The sequence below is a fragment of the Salvelinus fontinalis genome, chromosome 3 (genome assembly GCF_029448725.1).
Source record: "Salvelinus fontinalis isolate EN_2023a chromosome 3, ASM2944872v1, whole genome shotgun sequence".
Taxonomy (NCBI): Eukaryota; Metazoa; Chordata; class Actinopteri; order Salmoniformes; family Salmonidae; genus Salvelinus; species Salvelinus fontinalis.
In genome coordinates, this window is record NC_074667.1 from 159,320 (window position 1) to 181,640 (window position 22,321).

Genomic DNA, 22,321 nt, shown 5'->3' on the forward strand with positions numbered 1-22,321 from the left:
ACAGAATCTCTCCAGATCCTTCAGATTCCAAGGTCCCCGCTTGTGGACTCCTGCTTGTTGTCTTTATCATGTCCACCTAATAAAACAGGTGATTGTTGTTAACATGGTTTGGTCATTTAATGAGGAGCTAGCTTCTACTGTCTGGTACGATTTATCCTATCATTCATCGGAAGAGAGAGAAGGGATGACGTGGGTGTGGAGGTTTGAGGAAATGTCAAGTCTTGGAAATAAGGGCTTTTATTTAGAAGGATTTCTTATTACCATACCGGAAATGACGCCATCGACATGCTCCCCGAGGTCAAAGGGTATATATCAGAACACGTCGGAAGAAAAGTCACAGACGATATAATAAAATATATTTAGGGTAATCAGGTATTTTGTATGCGTATATAGCGAAATTATATTCGCTTTGTAGATAGGTATAGCCAGAACCATGTAGTCGTTAGCTAGCTAGGTCCACATGGATAGTTAGCCCACGCTGATCTAGCTAGCTCCGCTAACGTTAGCTGTTTTGTACACCGCTAGCTGTAGCTGTTGTAGCGTGGACTGTAAGATAAACCCAATCTTTAAGTCCACGCTATAACAGCCATTGGGTTTATTATGCTTGCTAGTTACGTCCCGACTGATTTGCTCCAATGTTGGTATTGATTTGGGTCCCCTACACAACATGAATAGAATAGCTAAGTACAGTAACTAGCTAGCCAGCTAACTCATGCTAACAGCAATGGCCAAGTTCCAGGCTGATCTCAAAACGGCTGGTTATATGTTTTAAATTTCAGCTAATAATGACATGAAATTACAGATGAGTGTTTTGATGTACAAATATTTTTTACAGGTACTTTAAGTCCTACTATTGACGGCATTGTCGTTGTTGCCGCACGAGCAGGACAATATGAATCCGCTCAGTTCAGAGAAGGAAACATTGATGGATGAAATCGAAAAGAGTTTATGGAATTTAACTGAGGACAATTTACGCTACATGTGTGAACGTTGTGGAATGGATGGCTCTGAAATTAAAGTTATGAATCATCGCTTATTAAGGCGTAAAGTCATGGAGGAAATGTGGGACAATACGGAGTCAATGAAATCAGAGGAGCAGGGAATGTCTTGGTTAGTCCAACTTAAAGACGACATCAGGAGGATACAGGAGGATGGTAACCCGGACGGCGCTGGGCCACTCGTGAGTCCCAGCCAAGCCGATGATGTAGACTGCAACGAAGAACACAAGGGAGACGGGGACTGGTTGCCTAGCAACGGACTGACAGCGGAGCCCCAGCATCCCGGCCAATGTGATGATGATGATGATGTAGAGGGAGTAGCTGGGTTGCCTTGCAATGGACTGGAGGCAGAGTCAGCTCCAGAGAGGAACAGTTATGTGAGTATTTCCCAGTCAGAAAGTGTTTTGTTTCTCAACAGTCTTTTCTTGATTCCTTGACCTCCTATAAATGCATTGAAGGAGAATATCTTGAGTTTTTTCCTCTTGGACTTTATCCTCCAATGTATTTTAATTAGACCAAGTAATCAAAGATGATGGGAATCAAGGAAAGTCTAGAAGAAAAAGAAACGCACATCTATTTAGGCGAGGTGCTGGCTAGTGGAGTAGAAAACCTGAAAATAAAGGAGAGCCACACACTCTAGGAGCTCAGATGCAAAAATGTAATGTCCAACGTTTCGACAGCCAAGCTGTCTTCAACAGGGTATAATCACAAACACTGCGGTATGACTCGTTTATATAGTGTCAAAAGACACACAGGTGTCTGTAATCATGGCCAAGTGTGGCCTAATATCATTGGTTAATTCTTAAATATTAAAATGGCATACAAAGAACAGCATACAAAAACAAATGGATAGCATATGATCATAGATTCATTTTAGACAACACAAGCTTACAAAACAATTACAATGGCAAAGTCACAATAATCACAAGAATGGCTTCAGATCAAAGTCTACGTTGAGACCAAAGGGAGCAAGGGTCTTTAAGTTAAAGATCCAGGCAGCCTCCAGGCAGCCATTTTCTTTTGCAACGTGACCCTAATGAACTACCTTCCAGTGCATGCATTATAACATTGGCTGAAATAGTACTCACACATAACTATTTCATGTTTTATAATGATTTCTTTATTCAGACGAAGGGTACTGCTATGGGATCCCCCATGGCTCCTAACTATGCTAATTTGTATGTGGGTTACATGGAGAAACGGTCTATTTTCAATCCTCTCAAAAATGTTTTCTTGCCTAACATCATTATTTGGAGACGGTACATTGATGATATTTTTGTTCTATGGAGGGGTGATGCAAAACAGCTCCAGGCATTCCATGCTTTTCTTAACTCCTGTTCTGAACATCTGAGATTTACTATGCAATCTGATACACGTCAAATCAGTTTCCTTGATCTTCTGATCCTGTGTGAAAATAATGTTCTATACACTGATCTTTACAGGAAACCTACTGATCGTAACAGTTTGTTGAGGGATGACAGTTGTCACCCACTTCCCTCGAAAAAATAGTTTGCCCTACAGCCAATTCTGTCGAATCAAAAGAATTTGAAAAAAAAACAATCAGATTTCGACAGAAATATGGCTGAGACGCAAAGAAAGTTCAAGGAGAGGGGGTACAAAAATGATCAGATTAATATTGCTATTGAGAAAATTCAAAACAAAACTAGACATGACCAGTCTCGCAAAAAGACGCATTCTTGCATTCTAACTACCCGCTATTCAAAGTGCTCTGAACAAATTAAGGGAATCGTTCACAAACATTGGCACATTCTAAAATCCGATGATAGTCTCGGTAATGTGTTTTCGGACCTTCCCTTGGTCGTATTCTCGCGGGGCAGAAATCTCAGAGACCAATTGGTACACTCTGATTTACCACCCCAAGATATTCCTGAACAACGTCTATTTGCGCCCCATTATATTGGCATCGAACATGTCATCCTCCCTAGGAGAGGGTCTGACCTTGATAATTTATTGTTAAAACGAGAGGCTGCCTGGATCTTTAACTTACAGACCCTTGCTCCCTTCGGTCTCAACGTAGACTTTGATCTGGAGCCATTCTTGTGATTATTGTGACTTTGCCATTGTAATTGTTTGTAAGCTTGTGTAGTCTAAAATGAATCTATGATCGTATGCTATCCATTTGTTTTTTGTATGCTGTTCTTTGTATGCTATTTTAATATTTAAGAATTAACCAATGATATTAGGCCACTCTTGGCCATGATTACAGACACCTGTGTGTCTTTTGACACTATATAAACGAGTCATACCGCAGTGTTTGTGATTATACCCTGATGAAGACAGCTTGGCTGTCGAAACGTTGGATATTACATTTTTGTATCTGAGCTCCTAGAGTGTGCGGCTCTCCTTTGTTTTCAGGGAATCAAGGAAAGACCTTTGAGATTATAAAAAAAAAAAAACATTTTAGTCACTTAGCAGACTCTCTTATCCAGAGAGACTTACATTTATTTAACTAGGCAAGTCAGTTAAGAACAAATTCTTATTCGCAATGACGGCCTAACCCCGGCCAAACTCTAACCCGGGCGGCACTGGGCCAATTGTGCGCCGCCCTAACATGAGCAATTAGGGTTAAGTGCCTTGCGTAAGGGCAGATTTTCACTTAGTCGTCTTGAGGATTCGAACCAGCAACCTTTCGGTTATTGGTCCAATGCTCTTAACCACTAGGCTACCTTTTGAGACTTCAAAATTCCTTGACAAGTACGAGAGTGTTTCTCACCCTGATTCTCTATTTTTCTGATTTCCAGGACAAGCCTCCACCTCCACCCTCCCCTCTCCCAGAGTCCCCAGGTCGTGCCTCTCCCGGCAGGGCCTTGTTGTGCGGTCTGAAGAGGGTGTCTGTACGGCTCGACGACTGCAGGAAGACACCAGGGCAGAGTAGCCATATAATACACAAGACAACACAGACAGGAGAGAAACCCCACAGCTCATCTAATGCTGAACATATCTGTGATCACTGTGGGAAGAATTTTGTCACGGCTACCAATCTAAAAACACATTTACTGTGTCTGACTGGAGAGAAACCACACATGTGCTCTGAATGTGGAAAGAGATTCACGCAGGCCGGCAATCTTAAGAGACACCAGAGAACTCATACTGGGGAGAAACCGTTTGTTTGTCCTCGTTGTGGGAAAGACTACAATGATTCTGGAAACTTAAAGAAACACATGAGATCTCATGTTGTTAAACAACACACAGGGAACCCCACGGTGAAACCGTACCTCTGCTCTGAATGTGGGAAGCAATTCTTTGGAAAACAAAGCCTTGAATATCACCGGGAGGTTTTTCACACAGATCACCCTCACCGCTGTGGTCAATGTAAGAAGAGCTTCATAACTGCAGCAAGATTGGAATCACACACAAAAACACGACACCCGCCAAGTGATCCTCTGAAGAATCCACACGTGTGCTTGGAATGTGGAAGGGGATTCCCTGTGGCTGCTAGTCTTAAAAGACACCTGAGAATTCATTCTGAGGAGAAACCGTACGTTTGCCCTCAGTGTGGAAACGGTTACAGTGATCGTGGAAATTTAAAGAAACACATCAGAACTCACACAGAAGAGAAACCCTACCACTGCTTGGTGTGCGGGATGAAGTTTCGTCATACAAAAACGTTACAACGGCATCACCAGGAGAACCACAAGGGGGAGACACTGGGTCCCATCCAAAGGCATCAAGACCCTCTTCCATGCCCCCACTGCGGGGAGAAGTTCTCTACCAAGGCTCTTCTAAAGGATCATCTACGGACCCACCCTACCCGGGTCCACTGCTCTCAGTGTGACAAGACCTTCTCCAATAAAGGTAACTTACTTGTTCATCAAAGGAAACACACTGGAGAGAGGCCTTACCTTTGCCCTCAGTGTGGGAAGAGTTTCTCTCTGGCAGGGAGTTTAAAACTTCATCTCCGGATTCATGCTGGTGAGAAACCTTACTGCTGTACTTACTGTGACAAGAGATTTACAAGGAAGGGCCACTGCAATAGCCACATGCGAATCCACACTGGAGAGAAGCCGTACCAATGCTCTGACTGCGGGAGGAGGTTTGCTGACGGTAATGTCCTGAAAAACCACCGGCGGACCCACACAGGAGAGAAACCGTTCCAGTGTCGCATGTGCGATAAAGCCTTTGCCCAGTTGACCAGTCTGAAGAAACATCAGGAGACACACAGCCATAATCACACTGTGCGATAAAGCCTTGGCCAGTTGCGCAGTATGAAGAAACGTCAAGAGACACAGATTCATCCCATCTCTGTCAGGAATCCCTACGTACCACACATTCAGTCCATCCCTAATACTTACCCACCACGTACCACACAATCAGTCCATCCCTAATACTTACCCACCACGTACCACACAACCAGTCCATCCCGAATACTTACCCACCACGTACCACACAACCAGTCCATCCCGAATACTTACCCACCACGTACCACACAATCAGTCCATTCCTAATACTTACCCACCACATCCCTTTGGCCCTCACCTTTTCCATGTTGGCAGTTCTAGGGAGGGGTTTGGGACCAGGTGACTGAAGTTACCAAAGACAAACAGCTGGAAATACAATTTTGTCTCGCTGACTTCCTCTCATTAGTGCCATCGGAAGGCATTGGATCAGGTATCTTCTTGATCTCTGGGTTTAAAAGACTCGTCAGCAATCTTACCACCATGACCAGTTCTTTTTAAATGACAAATGTGGGTATCCTGTTAGCCTGACATCCAGACCTGTTTTGTGCTAATATTCCACTCTCCATGCCATGTTTGACATATTAGAATCTGAAAAAATGGATACTGTGTGGAATGTAAACACAACTAGAGTGTTACACAGGCTAGTATGTTGTATGTATAACAAACACTATATATTTTTTGTCTCAGACTGAAATGATTCTGCTCGGCTCCCTGTTCAAGTTGAGTTCACATTTTAGCCCGGGAGTTTTTGTATTAACTGTTGTTAAGATATGTTGTCCATTTGAATTTATTGCCGAACCCCAACTAGAGTTAATAAAAATGGTAACAGAAATGTGTCGTTGGAGTACATTTTTTTTTAGTTAGAATGTTTATGTGTAACCTAGGGACGTAGCATAACCTAGGGTCGTAGCATAACCTAGCGTCGTAGCATAACCTAGGGTCGTAGCATAACCTAGTGACGTAGCATAACCTAGGGTCGTAGCATAACCTAGGGACGTAGCATAACTTAGGGACGTAGCATAACCTAGGGACGTAGCATAACCTAGGGACGTAGCATAACCTAAGGATTTAGCATAACCTAGGGTCGTAGCATAACCTAGGGTCGTAGCATAACCTAGCGTCGTAGCATAACCTAGGGTCGTAGCATAACCTAGTGACGTAGCATAACCTAGGGTCGTAGCATAACCTAGGGACGTAGCATAACTTAGGGACGTAGCATAACCTAGGGTCGTAGCATAACAGGGTTGTAGCATAACCTAGGGACGTAGCATAACCTGGGGACGTAGCATAACCTAGGGTCGTAGCATAACCTAGGGTGTAGCATAACCTAGGGACGTAGCATAACCTAGGGACGTAGCATAACCTAAGGACTTAGCATAACCTAGGGACGTAGCATAACCTAGGGACGTAGCATAACCTAGGGACGTAGCATAACCTAAGGATTTAGCATAACCTAGGGTCGTAGCATAACCTAAGGATTTAGCATAACCTAGGGTCGTAGCATAACCTAGGGACGTAGCATAACGTAGGGCCGTAGCATAACCTAGGATCCAAGCATAACCTAGGATCCTACTATAACCTAGGGATGTAGCATAATCTAGGATCCAAGCATAACCTAGGGTCCAAGCATAACCTAGGATCCAAGCATAACCTAGGATCCAAGCATAACCTAGGGTCCAAGCATAACCTAGGGTCCAAGCATAACCTAGGATCCAAGCATAACCTAGGGTCCAAGCATAACCTAGGATCCAAGCATAACCTAGGATCCAAGCATAACCTAGGGTCCAAGCATAACCTAGGATCCAAGCATAACCTAGGATCCAAGCACAACCTAGGATCCAAGCATAACCTAGGGTCCTACTATAACCTTCAAACGTCACAGGCAAAGTGCATGTAGTACAACATAAAAAGTGAGTGAGGACAGAAATTATTTTTTATTATTAATCAATATTGGCATGACTGGTGTAATTCTATACTGAACCAAAATATAAAACGCAACATGTAAAGCATTGGTCCTATGTTTCATGAGCACAAAAAGCTTATTTCTCTCAAATTTGGTGCACATATTTGTTTACATCCCAGTTAGTATTTCTCCTTTGCCAAGATAATCTGTGTGACATATCAATAAACTGATTAAACAGCATGATCATTACACAGGCGCACATTGTGCCGGGGACAATAAAAGTCCACTCAAAAAGAGTTGTCTCAAGTTGAGGGAGCGTGCAATCAGCATGCTGACAGCAGGAAAGACCACCAGAATGGTTGCCAGAGAATGTCATGTTGATTTCTCTACCATAAGCCGCCTACAATGTCATTTTGAGAATGTGGGTCCACTGCTCCCGATGCGAAGCGTTACTGCTGTATTTACTGTGACAAGAAATTCACAAGTAATAGGGCTAAAATAGAAGTCGTTCCTATTTCTGACGCAGATCATGCTGAAAGTCATCTCATTGGTTTATAGAAGCAGATACCCAGTGCCATCTCCTCATTGGTTATACCCACGTGGGTGATTGAAAGACGAACTTTGTTGCCGGTTGTCATGGTAATACAATGAAAGTTTAGATGCATCACCATATAAGTTCAAAGATGAAAAAGCCTGGAAGGAGGAGAGAGGACTAGAAACGATTCGGTTGGCTGTTTTATGTGTGGATTAATTGTCGGAGTAGAGGTCCTTGTGCATTTCAGGTAAAATAACAACTCAATGTTTATATCCCGGGACAAATTAGCTAGCAACAGCAAGCTAGCTAAATAGGACAAATTAACGTTAGCTAGCAAGTGCAAGCTAGCTAGCTAAATTGCCATACATGTTTAATGCTTTTCGACCTGTCCCCAAATTAATGTCATTGGTGCAGAGTTTGTTTTGATATTTTAACCTGCGTGTTGTGATCGCGTTTGATGTGGGGTGGCAAAATAAATGAATGCACGATGGCGCACGCGCGCAGCCGGTTTGGGTTCCGTGTTACCCACTGCAATGGCCACATGCCAACAGGAGCACCTTTTGAAATGATTGTTAAACAAACATCATGACTGGTTGTTTTTCTGCCACATTAAACGGTAAAACATGATGAAAGTCGTGACTAATCTTTACTAGGTCCACTGAGATCATATGAAATGAATACCGATTCTATAGGGAATCTATGCTTCCAGTGCCTTCACAAATATTCACACCCCTTTACTTTTCCCCTACATTCTGCTGTGTTAGACTGAATTTCAAATGGATTCTATTGAGATTTGTTTTTGTAACTGGCCTACACACAATACCCAATAATGTCAAAGTGGAAGTATGAGTTTGAAGGTAGGCCTTGAAATACATCCACAGGTACACCTCCAATTGACTCAAATGATGTCAATTAGCCTATCAGAAGCTTCTGAAGCCATGACATAATTTTCTGGAATTTTCCAAGCTGTTTAAAGGCACAGTCAACTTACTGTATGTAAACTTCTGACCCACTGGAATTGTGATACAGTGAATTATAAGTGAAATAATCTGTCTGTAAACAGCTTGATTCCTAATCTATAGACATATATTAGGAATAACTGGCCACTTTAAGGACATGAAACACTAGCCACTTTAATAATGTCTCCATATCTTACATTACTCATCTCATATGTATATACTGTATTCTATAATATGCCACTGTATCTTAGTCCAATGCCGCTGACATATATGTATGTATATTCTTAATCCATTCCTTACTTAGATTTACGTGTATTTTGGGTATATGTTGTGAAACTGTTAGATATTACTGCACTGTTGGAGCTAGAAGTATTTCTCTACACCCGCAATAACATCTGTTAAACACTTGTATGTGACCAATAAAATTGGATTTGATTTGAAATGGGAGCCTCTTCAATGTCCGTATCTGGCCACCAGGGGGAGCTGTTGCTATTGCCCATATTGTGAATCATCGGTCTGAGAATACATATATTTGACTGGCTCCGATCCAGATGGTGTATTATGTTCTGCAATATTGTTGCTACTGCTGTTTTTGACTTGAATATAGATATTGTTGAATATTTTTTGAATATGGTATAGTTTATGGTAGAGAAATTAACATTAAATCATCTTGCAACAGCTCTGGTGGACATTCCTGCAGTCAGCACGCCAATTGCACGCTCCCTCAAAATTTGAGACATCTGTGGCATTGTGTTGTGTGAACAAACTGCACATTTTAGAGTGGCCTTTTATTGTCCCCAGCACAAGGTGCACCTGTGTAATGAGCATGCTGTTTAATCAGCATCTTGATATGCCACACCTGGTGGATGGATTATCTTGGCAAAGGACAAATGCTCACTAACAGGGATATAAACAAATGTGCACAAAATTTGAGAGAAATACGCTTTTTTGTGCATTTTCAACATTTCTGTTATCTTTTATTTTTTAGTTCATGATTAATACAGTGAAAACAAACGTAACAAAAACATTAACATGTTGCATTTATATTTTTGTTCAGTATAAATTCCACGACACACATGTTTGTGTCATAACAGAACAGGGGTGCAATATCTTTCCGGTGAAGGTCAAAAAGTAGATACTACATGGTACAAACAGGTCAACATGACCCACAACGTGGTCAAGCAGATACTACATGGTACTAACAGGTCAACATGACCCACAACGTGGTCAAGCAGATACTACATGGTACAAACAGGTCAACATGACCCACAGCGTGGTCAAGCAGATACTACATGGTACAAACAGGTCAACATGACCCACAACGTGGTCAACCAGATACTACATGGTACAAACAGGTCAACATGACCCACAACGTGGTCAAGCAGATACTACATGGTACAAACAGGTCAACATGACCCACAGCATGGTCAACCAGATACTACATGGTACAAACAGGTCAACATGACCCACAACGTGGTCAAGCAGATACTACATGGTACTAACAGGTCAACATGACCCACAACGTGGTCAAGCAGATACTACATGGTACAAACAGGTCAACATGACCCACAACATGGTCAACCAGATACTGCATGGTACTAACAGGTCAACATGACCCACAGCGTGGTCAAGCAGATACTACATGGTACAAACAGGTCAACATGACCCACAGCGTGGTCAAGCAGATACTACATGGTACAAACAGGTCAACATGACCCACAACGTGGTCAAGCAGATACTACATGGTACAAACAGGTCAACATGACCCACAGCGTGGTCAAGCAGATACTACATGGTACAAACAGGTCAACATGACCCACAACATGGTCAACCAGATACTACATGGTACAAACAGGTCAACATGACCCACAGCACGGTCAACCAGATACTACATGGTACAAACAGGTCAACATGACCCACAGCATGGTCAAGCAGACACTGCATGGTATTGTTATTCATGTTATCAACAGTTTACTTAACAATTACTGATTGAGAACCACGGAGTTTCTGCAAGTCAAAACAAAGACAACAGGAGCCCTGCCTCTGCTATTCCAGCACCATTTCAACATAAACATTTAAACATCATCAAATCAACTAGGCTATATACAGTGGGGAGAACAAGTATTTGATACACTGCCGATTTTGCAGGTTTTCCTACTTACAAAGCATGTAGAGGTCTGTAATTTTTAATCATAGGTACACTTCAACTGTGAGAGACGGAATCTAAAACAAAAATACAGAAAATCACATTTTATGATTTTTAAGTAATTAATTTGCATTTTATTGCATGACATAAGTATTTGATCACCTACCAACCAGTACGAATTCCGGCTCTCACAGACCTGTTAGTTTTTCTTTAAGAAGCCCTCCTGTTCTCCACTCATTACCTGTATTAACTGCACCTGTTTGAACTCGTTACCTGTATAACAGACACCTGTACACACACTCAATCAAACAGACTCCAACCTCTCCACAATGGCCAAGACCAGAGAGCTGTGTAAGGACATCAGGGATAAAATTGTAGACCTGCACAAGGCTGGGATGGGCTACAGGACAATAGGCAAGCAGCTTGGTGAGAAGGCAACAACTGTAGGCGCAATTATTAGAAAATGGAAGAAGTTCAAGATGACCAAGCCAGCCCAGGACCTTCACATCCAGCTTCTTCACCTGCTGGATTATCTGAGACCAGCCACCCAGACAGCTGAAACGGAGTAGTATTTATGTCTGTAATGAAGCCCTTTTGTGGGGAAAAACTCATTTTGATTGGCTGCCCAGTGACTCTTATTCTGAAAGATTCCAAAACTTGTGACACGGAAGTGCTTAGTTATTCTAGAGCTATTAGAGAATGAGGAGATGAGAATCTCAGCTGGATATATATGTAGTGGTGGTTTAAAGTACTACTTAAGTCGTTTTTTGGGGTATCTGTACTGTACTTTACTATTTATATTTTTGACAACTTGCATTTTTACTCCCCTTCATTCCTAAAGAAAATCATGTACTTTTTACTCCGTACATTTTCCCTGACACCCAATTACATTTTGAATGCTTAGCAGTTCAGGAAAATTGTCCAATTTATGCACTTATCAAGAGAAAGTCCCTGGTCACATCCCTTCTGCCTCTGATCTGGCAGACTCACTAAACACACATGCATCTTTTGTAAATGAGTGTTGGAGTGTGCCCCTGGCTATCCATACGTTAAAAAAAAAAAAATGGTGCTGTCTGGTTTGCTTAATATAAGGTCCTGAAATGATTTATACTTTTACTTTTGATACTTAAGTATATTTAAAACCAAATACTTTTAGACTTTTACTCAAGTAGTATTTTACTGGGTGACTTTCCCTTCTACTTTTCTATTCAAGGTATTTTAACTTTTACTGAAGTATGACAACTGGGTACTTTTCGACCTCTACCAATATGAATGTCCACCAAGGTGTTCACGTTGTCATGCTGCGTCACGTGGTTGTAAAAACGAATTGGCACGCAATTCCTTCTTAAAAGTCAGGGTCGAGACACCTGCCTATTTTCCTCAATAGTATGTAATGTCATGATTTTAAAGCTATACGATATTACAGCGAACATGTTAATTATCTCACACCCCGATACATTTTTTTTTAATGTTGTACTTCTTGTTTACGTAATTCATGCTAATGTTGGTTTTTTGAGCTGGAGCCCAATACACTCCCATTCGGTTCCAGAAGAAGTGAGTGCGTTCTCCAATAATCACCCAGAATGCACCACGCAGCCCATTGACGAAGCATGGGCAACGTACACAATGGTCGTTAACACGATTACACTGGAGTTTCTCATCTCCATAAAGGTATCTCTGGTTATTCTTGCCCTCTTCATAACGGTATCAATACCAAAGATGGTGGACACCATTCTTATTTGATTGAAGTAAGAATGGGACAATTTTGGAATATAGCTGGTCAGTAAAGCATTAGGTATCGGGGTTGTTCAAACGATGTAGTTACCTAGTCGTAAGGGTTGCATAGCTTAGTTACTGTTATGTACATGCTCTTTAGAATGCTACTTTTTTAGTTGGGTAGCTAGCTGATCAATAGCTCCTGCTAACTAATTTGAATCTCTGCTCAAACATAGACGATACAGGAATAAAATGACAATTGTTTTCTGTATGATAAGAACAGGCAGGGGACTCTACATATAATTAATGAGCTGTTGTACCTAATGTTCCTGTTATGTTATTTAGCTAGCTAGCTAGCTTCCAAAATTCCAAATTGTAACCTTCAAAATAAAAGTCCTGATTGTGGAAACCTTTTCAATTTAAATGGTATTAAAGATCCCTAATATTGTTCTATTATATTGTTATATTAAGTAAACATGAAATAGCGACGGTAAAATGTATAACATTTAAACATTTGATGGACTTAACAGAAATAGAATGTCACTACATATTTGACAGTACAAATGGCTTTTGTCCCCATTAGGACGTGATTCGTTTTGCTGGGGGAGACCGGGTAAAGTAATTATGCGCACGTGCACAAAACTCAACTAACCTACTTTTAGTCCCGTGCGAATCTGCCATGTCCAGTCATTTTCACAAGGAGAGAGAATAATAATTCTAACCCGGAAAAACCTATAGTTCTTTTTTTGGCAAACTCCAAGATCCTCTGATAGTACTTATCCTGAGCGAATCGACATCACTGTGTTTTGAAGGGTATTACAGCGTTTAACAGGGGCTGCTTGCGGTTTGGGTAAGAACATGGGAACAAGGCTGTGCAGTGCTAGCTATGTACATAGCCTACAGATAAGTTATATATTTTTTTGTCATATATAAACTTTCCTAGTGCCTATTTCTCTTTTTAAAAGATGAAACGCATGACATTGTGCCAATGAATTGATAAATGGCCAAATACAACAGTTTTAAATAGATGTCTGCATACAGTTCACGATTCTCATTGATATTATTTAGATTTTCTCCGATCTTAAAGCAAGGCAATATTATATTAGGCTCTCCATAGACAAGTTGAAATATCTGCATGCCTACAACAGCCACCAGGCTTCCATCATAACGGTCAAGTTTTGAATGAAGAAAAATACAAATAAATGACAGGGGGCAGTTTGGTTAAAAACGGATCCCATCCGACTTGTCCTTTACACCATGTCTGCCTATTTTTACACAGGTGACCTCACAAAGAGATTCCACTGTTCTGGTGACAGGAAGAAGATCTGGTGTTCTGAGATAACGCTCACCCTGGAATAACTTGTGTCTTGGCCAGAGAGACTGGCAAAACAGCACCTCCTGAAGCTTCCTGTGTGGTGCAGCGGTCTAAGACACTTCATCTCAGTGCTAGAGGTCGTCACTACAGACACCCTGGTTTGATTCCAGGCTGTATCACAACCGGCCGTGATCTGGACTCCCGTCGGGTGGCGCACAATTGGCCCAGTGTCGTCCGGGTTTGACCGGTGTAGTCCGTCATTATAAATAAGAATTTGTTCTTAACTGACTTGCCTGGTTAAATAAAGGTTAAATAAAAAATAAAGCTCCCAGTGTGAAGGGAGATATAGGAGACCCGTGAAAACACAGGAGAGAGACACCTCACATTAGTGACAGCTCCGTTGTTATAGATTTTTTTTAAAGCAAGAAACATTCTAACTCTGCTGAGACAAAATGAGTTCAGAGAGGGAAACGTTGATGGATGAAATCGAAAAGAGTTTATGGAATTTAACTGAGGACAATTTACGCGACCTGTGTGAACGTTGTGGAATGGATGGCTCTGAAATTAAAGTTATGAATCATCGCTTATTAAGGCGTAAAGTCATGGAGGAAATGTGGGACAATACGGAGTCAATGAAATCAGAGGAGCAGGGAATGTCTTGGTTAGTCCAACTGAAAGACGACATCAGGAGGATACTGGAGGATGGTAGCAGTGCACTCATGAGTCCCAGCCAAGCCGATGATGATGTAGACTGTGACGAAGAATGGAACGAAGAGGGAGGATCTAGGTTGCCTAGTAACAGACTGGAGGCAAAATCTGATCTAGAGAGGCACACACCAGAGCAGAGGGAGAGTGATGTGACTACTTCCCAGTCAGAAAGTGTTTTTCTCAAACCACACTTGTGCACTACATGCGGTAAGGGATTCCATCAGGCCGGCTGTCTTAAGAGACACCTGAGAACTCATACGGGGGAGAAACCGTTCGTCTGCCCTCGTTGTGGGAGGGCTTGGAGTGATTCTGGAAACTTAAAGAGACACATGAGAAAAACTCACCCAGGAAAGGAGATGGTTGTTAAGATGCTCAACACACAGAGGAGTGACCCTACAGGAAGTAGGGAGGAAATGAATGTGGATTCAATTAAATCGGAGGAGCAGGGAACGTCTTGGTCACTCCAGCTGAAACAGGAGGATGCTTGTGGTGCCCCTGTGAGTCTCAGCCAGGCTCATGCTGATGATGTAGACTGCAACGTTGAGGACAGAGATTGGTTGCCTAGCATCGGACTGAAGGCGGAGCCCATGAGTCCCAGCCAATCCGACGATGACATTGCAGACCGTAAAGAAGAATGGAACGAAGCGGGAGGCACTACGTTGCCAAGCAACGGACTGGAGTGGGAGTCAGCTCAAGAGAGCCACAGTTGCGTGAGTACTTTCCAGTCATTATGTATTTTGTTTCTCAACAGTCTTTCCTTGATTCCCCAACCTCCTTTTTATAAATGCATTGGGAGGAGAATCACTGAGGCTCCACCTCTTGGACTTTGTCCTCCAATGCATTGGGAGGAGGAGGCAGAGTTATCGAGGAAAGACTCTTGAGACTTCAAAATTCCTTGACAGGTAGGAGAGCGTTTCCCACACTAAGGGTTTTTCTGGATCAAAAATGGGCTTAGGGGGTGGGCGTGGCATGGGGGTGTGTCAATGGGCGGGGTCGGCCCATTGGCTCAGTTGAATTTTGGACAGCATTTTAGAGGCCCCCATCTTGGCGGTGTACAGAATTCTTAGCATTTTAAGCCAATTTTCTCCATGGAGCTGAGAGAGATTTTTAACACATTTTTAAAGCAACATTTTTTTTGCGTTTCTACATATTCTGCCATGGACCTGAGAGAAGATTTTGCAGTTTGAAGCTAATTTCCTTGAACTCTATGCATTTTGCCATGGTTAATGCTTTGTTATTCTGCTCAAACAAAAACAATCTTATTCCTGCTAAATTAATTGTTTTTGGCGTTGTTTATTCTCCCTGACTGTCTAGTGTTTATTTTGATTGTTAGTTCTCAGATGACATTATTGATACATGTAATCGGTCTGTTATCTTTTCTACTTTCTATCTGGTTTCGGTCCTTTACCCTGAAACTGTTTTTCCAGGACTTCAATGGAAGAAAAATCCCTGCACCATGATTTTTGATTTCATGTCTATTTTTCTGATTTCCAGGACAAGCCTCTCTGGCCCTCTTCCACCCTCCCAGAGTCCCCGGGGCGTGCCTCTCCCGGTAGCGCCTTATTGTGCGGTCTGAAGATGGTGTCTGTGCGTCTTGTCGACTGCAGGAAGACACCGGGGCAGAGTGGCCTTAAAATACACAAGGCAACACAGACAGGAGAGAAATCCCACAGCTCGTCTAATGCTGAACAACACAAAACCCTCTCAGGAAACAGGCCTAGATCCCATATCTGTGATCACTGTGGGAAGAATTTTACCACAGCAACCAATCTGAAAAGACACTTACTGTATCTGTCTGGAGAGAAACCATACATGTGCTCTGAATGCGGAAAGAGATTCACACAGGCCGGCAGTCTTAAGACACACCAGAGAACTCATACGGGGGAGAAACCGTACATCTGCACTCGTTGTGGGAAGGCTTGGAGTGATTATGGAAACTTAAAGAGACACATGAGAAGGCATACTGTTAAACAACACACAGTGAAACCTCACCACTGCTCGGATTGTGGAAAACAATTCATTGTAAAATCAAGCCTGAAACATCACCGGCTAGTTTTTCACACAGATCATCCTCACCGTTGTGGTCAATGTAAGAAGAGCTTCATAACTGCAGAAAGACTGGAATCACACATGAAAACACAACACCCGCCAAGTGATCCTCTGAAGAACCCACATGTGTGCTCTGAATGTGGTAAGGGATTCCATCAGGCTGGCTGTCTTAAGAGACACCTGAGAACTCATACGGGGGAGAAACCGTTTGTCTGCCCTCGTTGTGGGAGGGCTTGGAGTGATTCTGGAAACTTAAAGAGACACATGAGAAAAACTCACCCAGGAGAAGAGATGGTTGTTAAGAGGCTCGGCACTCAGAGGAGTGACCCTACAGGAAGTAGGGAGGAAATGAATGTGGATTCAATAAAATCAGAGGAGCAGGGAATGTCTCGGTCACTCCAGCTGAAAGAGGACATCAGAAGGATACTGGTGGATGCTAGCGGTGCACCAATGAGTCTCAACCAAGCCGATGATTATTCTGAAGACTGTGACGAGGGAGGAAGAACTAGGTTGTCTAGCAACAGACTGGAGGCGAAATCTGATCTAGAGAGGCACACACCAGAGCAGAGGGAGAGTGATGTGACTACTTCCCAGTCAGAAAGTGTTTTTCTCAAACCACACTTGTGCACTACATGCGGTAAGGGGTTCAAAAAGGCCGGCTGTCTTAAGAGACACCAGAGAACTCATACGGGAGAGAAACCGTTCGTCTGCCCTCGTTGTGGGAAGGCTTGGAGTGATTCTGGAAACTTAAAGAGACACATGAGAAAAACTCACCCAGGAAAGGAGATGGTTGTTAAGATGCTCAACACAGAGAGGAGTGACCCTACAGGAAGTAGGGAGGAAATGAATGTGCATTCAATTAAATCGGAGGAGCAGGGAACATCTTGGTCACTCCAGCTGAAACAGGAGGATGCTTGTGGTGCCCCTGTGAGTCTCAGCCAGGCTCATGCTGATGATGTAGACTGCAACGTTGAGGACAGAGATTGGTTGCCTAGCATCGGACTGAAGGCGGAGCCCATGAGTCCCAGCCAATCCGATGATGACGTTGCAGACCGCAAAGAAGAATGTAACGAAGCGGGAGGTGCCCTTCATTGTGGGAAGGCTTGGAGAGACACATGAAAAGAGCTCACCCACCACACAATCAGCATGTCCCTTATCCCACCACACAATCAGCATGTCCCTTATCCCTACCCACCACACAATCAGCATGTCCCTTATCCCTTATCCCACCACACAATCAGCATGTCCCTTATCCCTTATCCCACCACACAATCAGCATGTCCCTTATCCCTACCCACCACACAATCAGCATGTCCCTTATCCCTACCCACCACACAATCAGCATGTCCCTTATCCCTTATCCCACCACACAATCAGCATGTCCCTTATCCCTTATCCCACCACACAATCAGCATGTCCCTTATCCCTACCCACCACACAATCAGCATGTCCCTTATCCCACCACACAATCAGCATGTCCCTTATCCCACCACACAATCAGCATGTCCCTTATCCCTTATCCCACCACACAATCAGCATGTCCCTTATCCCAACCCACCACACAATTAGCATGTCCCTTATCCCTACCCACCACATAATCTGTATGTCCCTTATACCCTACCCACCACACAATCAGCATGTCCCTTATCCCACCACACAATCAGCATGTCCCTTATCCCTACCCACAATCAGCATGTCCCTTATCCCACCACACAATCAGCATGTCCCTTATCCCTACCCACCACACAATCAGCATGTCCCTTATCCCACCACACAATCAGCATGTCCCTTATCCCTTATCCCACCACACAATTAGCATGTCCCTTATCCCTTCCCACCACATAATCTGTATGTCCCTTATCCCTACCCACAATCAGCATGTCCCTTATCCCACCACACAATTAGCATGTCCCTTATCCCACCACACAATCAGCATGTCCCTTATCCCACCACACAATCAGCATGTCCCTTATCCCACCACACAATCAGCATGTCCCTTATCCCTACCCACCACACAATCAGCATGTCCCTTATCCCACCACACAATCAGCATGTCCCTTATCCCACCACACAATCAGCATGTCCCTTATCCCTACCCACCACACAATCAGCATGTCCCTTATCCCACCACACAATTAGCATGTCCCTTATCCCTCCCCACAATCAGCATGTCCCTTATCCCTACCCACCACACAATCAGCATGTCCCTTATCCCACCACACAATCAGCATGTCCCTTATCCCTACCCACCACACAATCAGCATGTCCCTTACCCCTACCCACCACACAATCAGCATGTCCCTTCACCCTACCCACAATCAGCATGTCCCTTATCCCACCACACAATCAGCAGGTCCCTTATTCCTACCCACCACACAATCAGCATGTCCCTTATCCCTTATCCCACCACACAATCAGCATGTCCCTTATCCCACCACACAATCAGCATGTCCCTTATCCCACCACACAATCAGCATGTCCCTTATCCCTTCCCACCACACAATCTGTATGTCCCTTATCCCTACCCACAATCAGCATGTCCCTTATCCCACCACACAATCAGCATGTCCCTTATCCCACCACACAATCAGCATGTCCCTTATCCCACCACACAATCAGCATGTCCCTTATCCCACCACACAATCAGCATGTCCCTTATCCCTACCCACCAAACAATCAGCATGTCCCTTATCCCTACCCACCACACAATCAGCATATCCCTTATCCCTACCCACCACACAATCAGCATGTCCCTTATCCCTACCCACCACACAATCAGCATGTCCCTTATCCCTACCCACCACACAATCAGCATGTCCCTTATCCCTACCCACCACACAATCAGCATGTCCCTTATCCCTACCCACCACACAATCAGCATGTCCCTTATCCCTACCCACCACACAATCAGCATGTCCCTTATCCCACCACACAATCAGCATGTCCCTTATCCCACCACACAATCAGCATGTCCCTTATCCCACCACACAATCAGCATGTCCCTTATCCCACCACACAATCAGCATGTCCCTTATCCCACCACACAATCAGCATGTCCCTTATACCCTACCCACCACACAGTCAGCATGTCCCTTATCCCTACCCACCACACAATCAGCATGTCCCTTATCCCTACCCACATCAGACTCCATTGTAACCTGGTTTACACCTGTCCAATCCCTTATAGATGTGTTTACTACTTCAAGGAGACAAGATGTGAAGGATTTTTTTTTTTAAAGGTGGGTATATTTGATGTTGTAATTGTTTTTAATGGAGACAGGTTAGAAGTAGAGGGGGAGACAGATGAGCAGGGGAGACAGTGAAGAGTAGATGCAGGGATTGAACCCTGGTCTCCAGTGGGGAGGCTGAGGCATACATAGAGCATCCAGCTGTGTTACCACAAGACTACAGGCCATGTACAGAAGGAAGCATTTCTAAAGTATTGGAACACGGCCCTAGACTCAGCCTGTCCCAAATACCACCTTATGTCCTATATAGTGCACTACTTTTGACCCCTGCTCAATGGGTTGCCATTTGGGATTCAGGACGTCCCAAACCCCTACCTACCACGTGCCCTTGCTCGGCCTTCACTAGGGCTGTGGCGGTCATGACATTTTGTCAGCAGGTAATTATCAAGCAAATAACTGCCAAGTAAATAACTGCCGGTCTCATGGCAATTGACCGTTTAAATTATCATAATCTCCTGGCTTCCACGCTTAACCTACAAGCGTCTGATGCAGACGTTTGGGCTCCCTAGTGGCGCAGCGGTCTAAGGCACTGTATCTCAGTGCTACAGGCGTCACTACAGACCCTGGTTCGATTCCAGGCTGTATCACAACGGGCCTTGGTTGGGAGTCCCATGGGGCGGCACACAATTGGCCCAGCGTAGTCCGGGTTAGGGTTTGGCCGGGATAGGCCGTCATTGTAAATAAGAATTTGTTCTTATTAATTAACTGACTTGCCTAGTTAATACATTTTTTTTAAAGTATAAACATTTCATTTAATATATCACAATTGAACACAGCTAAATAAAATAGAAAGGATATTTTCCCCAAACGATTTCAAAGGAAGTGCACACTTTTCTGTGTTGAGCGGTTAACAAAGAAACTGGTTCTCCCATATGCTTCGTTCAGAGTTATTTATTCGACTTTCGTTGTGATACGAACGTTGAGATATGTTCTCATTCTTAACATATTATAAGGCTGCATGATGGGACTCTGATGATTTGAAAAAAGTCGCAAGCTGAACACACTTCATCAGTCTCTCATTCACAATTTGACAAGCACTTGACAATATTCTCACCAGGCCTCGAATTTCCCGGTGGCATCCCCCTTGTGTGGCTGTAATGCCCCATTAAACAAAATCTGTGCCTTTTCATGGCCAATGTGGGTGTTATAATAATTATAATTACTCTCACTCATATGGCTCCTTCAGATGTAGCCAATGCCCGTCACGTGATCGGGTCCATGTCACAGTCATTTCAGCTAAGAAGTAGGCTAAAAGGAAATGAAGACAGACACATCGGGGGCGTAAATGTTACAACTGTCCACATTTTACTTTTCGTCAACCAATCAGATGAGTCGGTCTAACCAACAGCAACAGCACTAGCTTATGCCAATGTACTATCCTCCCCCCATAGTGCAAAAGTTGATCTATGCTATTGGTTAACTGTTCTTCTGTGCAAGGAATAAATATTGCAACAGCAGCCTTCCTCCTCTTCACGAGAAGAGGAGGTGTAGCAGGGATCGGACCAACACGCAGTGTAGCCAGTGCTCAACATGTTTAATAGACGAAACCGTGAACACTTACAAAAATACAAAATAACAAACTTGGCAAACCGAAACAGTCCTATCTGGTGCAGAGAAACACAAAGACAGGAAACAACCACCCACAAATCCCAACACAAAACAGGCCACCTTAATATGGTTCCCAATCAGAGACAATGACAAACACCTGCCTCTGATTGAGAACCACATCAGGCCAATTGACAATCCCCACATAGAAACACAAAACATAGAATGCAAACCCAGCTCACGTCCTGACCAACACAAAACAAGGAAAAACACACAAGAACTATGGTCAGAACGTGACAAATATGCCAAACATACTCTAGGACAGCTTGTAGAATGCAATAGATCCCAAATGAATACAGCAACTCGCCTCCAAACATATATATATTTTTTAAAGCAACGAGGCTGGTGCAACAGATCAGAACGTTTAGCTCAAAATGTTGATAAACTATGATACTATTTCTATGAGGCCAGTTCTTCATATTAGAACTGTATCAATGGACACGGTGGTTTGGCTATAAGTGTGAATGTTCCACAATGCAATCAATTAGCAGGAAAACACTGTCGCCGAAGGTCAATACGATTGTGCATGTAATACTTTATTATATATTATTATTATATATATTATATATATATATGCATATTTATGGTGAAAATGATTTCCCCCAAGCTTGAAACTCTCACACAGCTTATTAGGCTCTACACCGGTTATAAAGCGGTTTAATGTTTATTATTTTACCTTTATTTAACTAGGCAAGTCAGTTCAGAACAAATTATTATTTTCAATGACGGCCTAGGGAACAGTGGGTTAACCGTCTGGTTCAGGGGCAGAATGACAGATTTTTACCTTGTCGGCTCGGGGATTTGATCTGGCAACCTTTCGGTTACTGGCCCAACGCTCTAACCACTAGGCTACCTGTGCTTCCTGTGCTTAATTTTAGGGAGTTATTTGGTCACTTTAGTTGTGATAAAAACCTTATCAAGCCATACAGGCCTATGGGCT

The 22,321-nt window shown here is 43.2% G+C and overlaps 2 protein-coding genes across 4 annotated transcripts; both read left to right on the top strand.

Moving 5' to 3' along the window:
• Nucleotides 1-207: 207 nt before the first annotated feature.
• Nucleotides 208-6,029, top strand: LOC129835361 (gastrula zinc finger protein XlCGF26.1-like). 3 transcript variants are annotated; one of them, XM_055901008.1, is made up of 3 exons: nt 208-372; nt 836-1,375; nt 3,761-6,029. In XM_055901008.1, the coding sequence occupies exons 2-3, from the start codon at nt 893-895 to the stop codon at nt 5,201-5,203; spliced, it is 1,926 nt and encodes a 641-aa protein (XP_055756983.1). In that variant the 5' UTR covers nt 208-372; nt 836-892; the 3' UTR covers nt 5,204-6,029. The 3 variants fall into 3 exon arrangements, with proteins under 3 accessions (XP_055756983.1, XP_055756975.1, XP_055756966.1); XM_055901000.1 differs by having other exon boundaries at nt 208-364; XM_055900991.1 differs by having other exon boundaries at nt 208-1,375.
• Nucleotides 6,030-14,176: 8,147 nt separating this feature from the next.
• On the top strand, nt 14,177-17,648 carry LOC129835377 (zinc finger protein 569-like). The gene is made up of 2 exons (XM_055901019.1): nt 14,177-15,189; nt 15,974-17,648. Exons 1-2 carry the CDS (start codon nt 14,224-14,226, stop codon nt 17,645-17,647), a joined length of 2,640 nt encoding a protein of 879 aa, XP_055756994.1. The 5' UTR covers nt 14,177-14,223; the 3' UTR covers nt 17,648.
• The last annotated feature ends 4,673 nt before the right edge of the window (nt 17,649-22,321 follow it).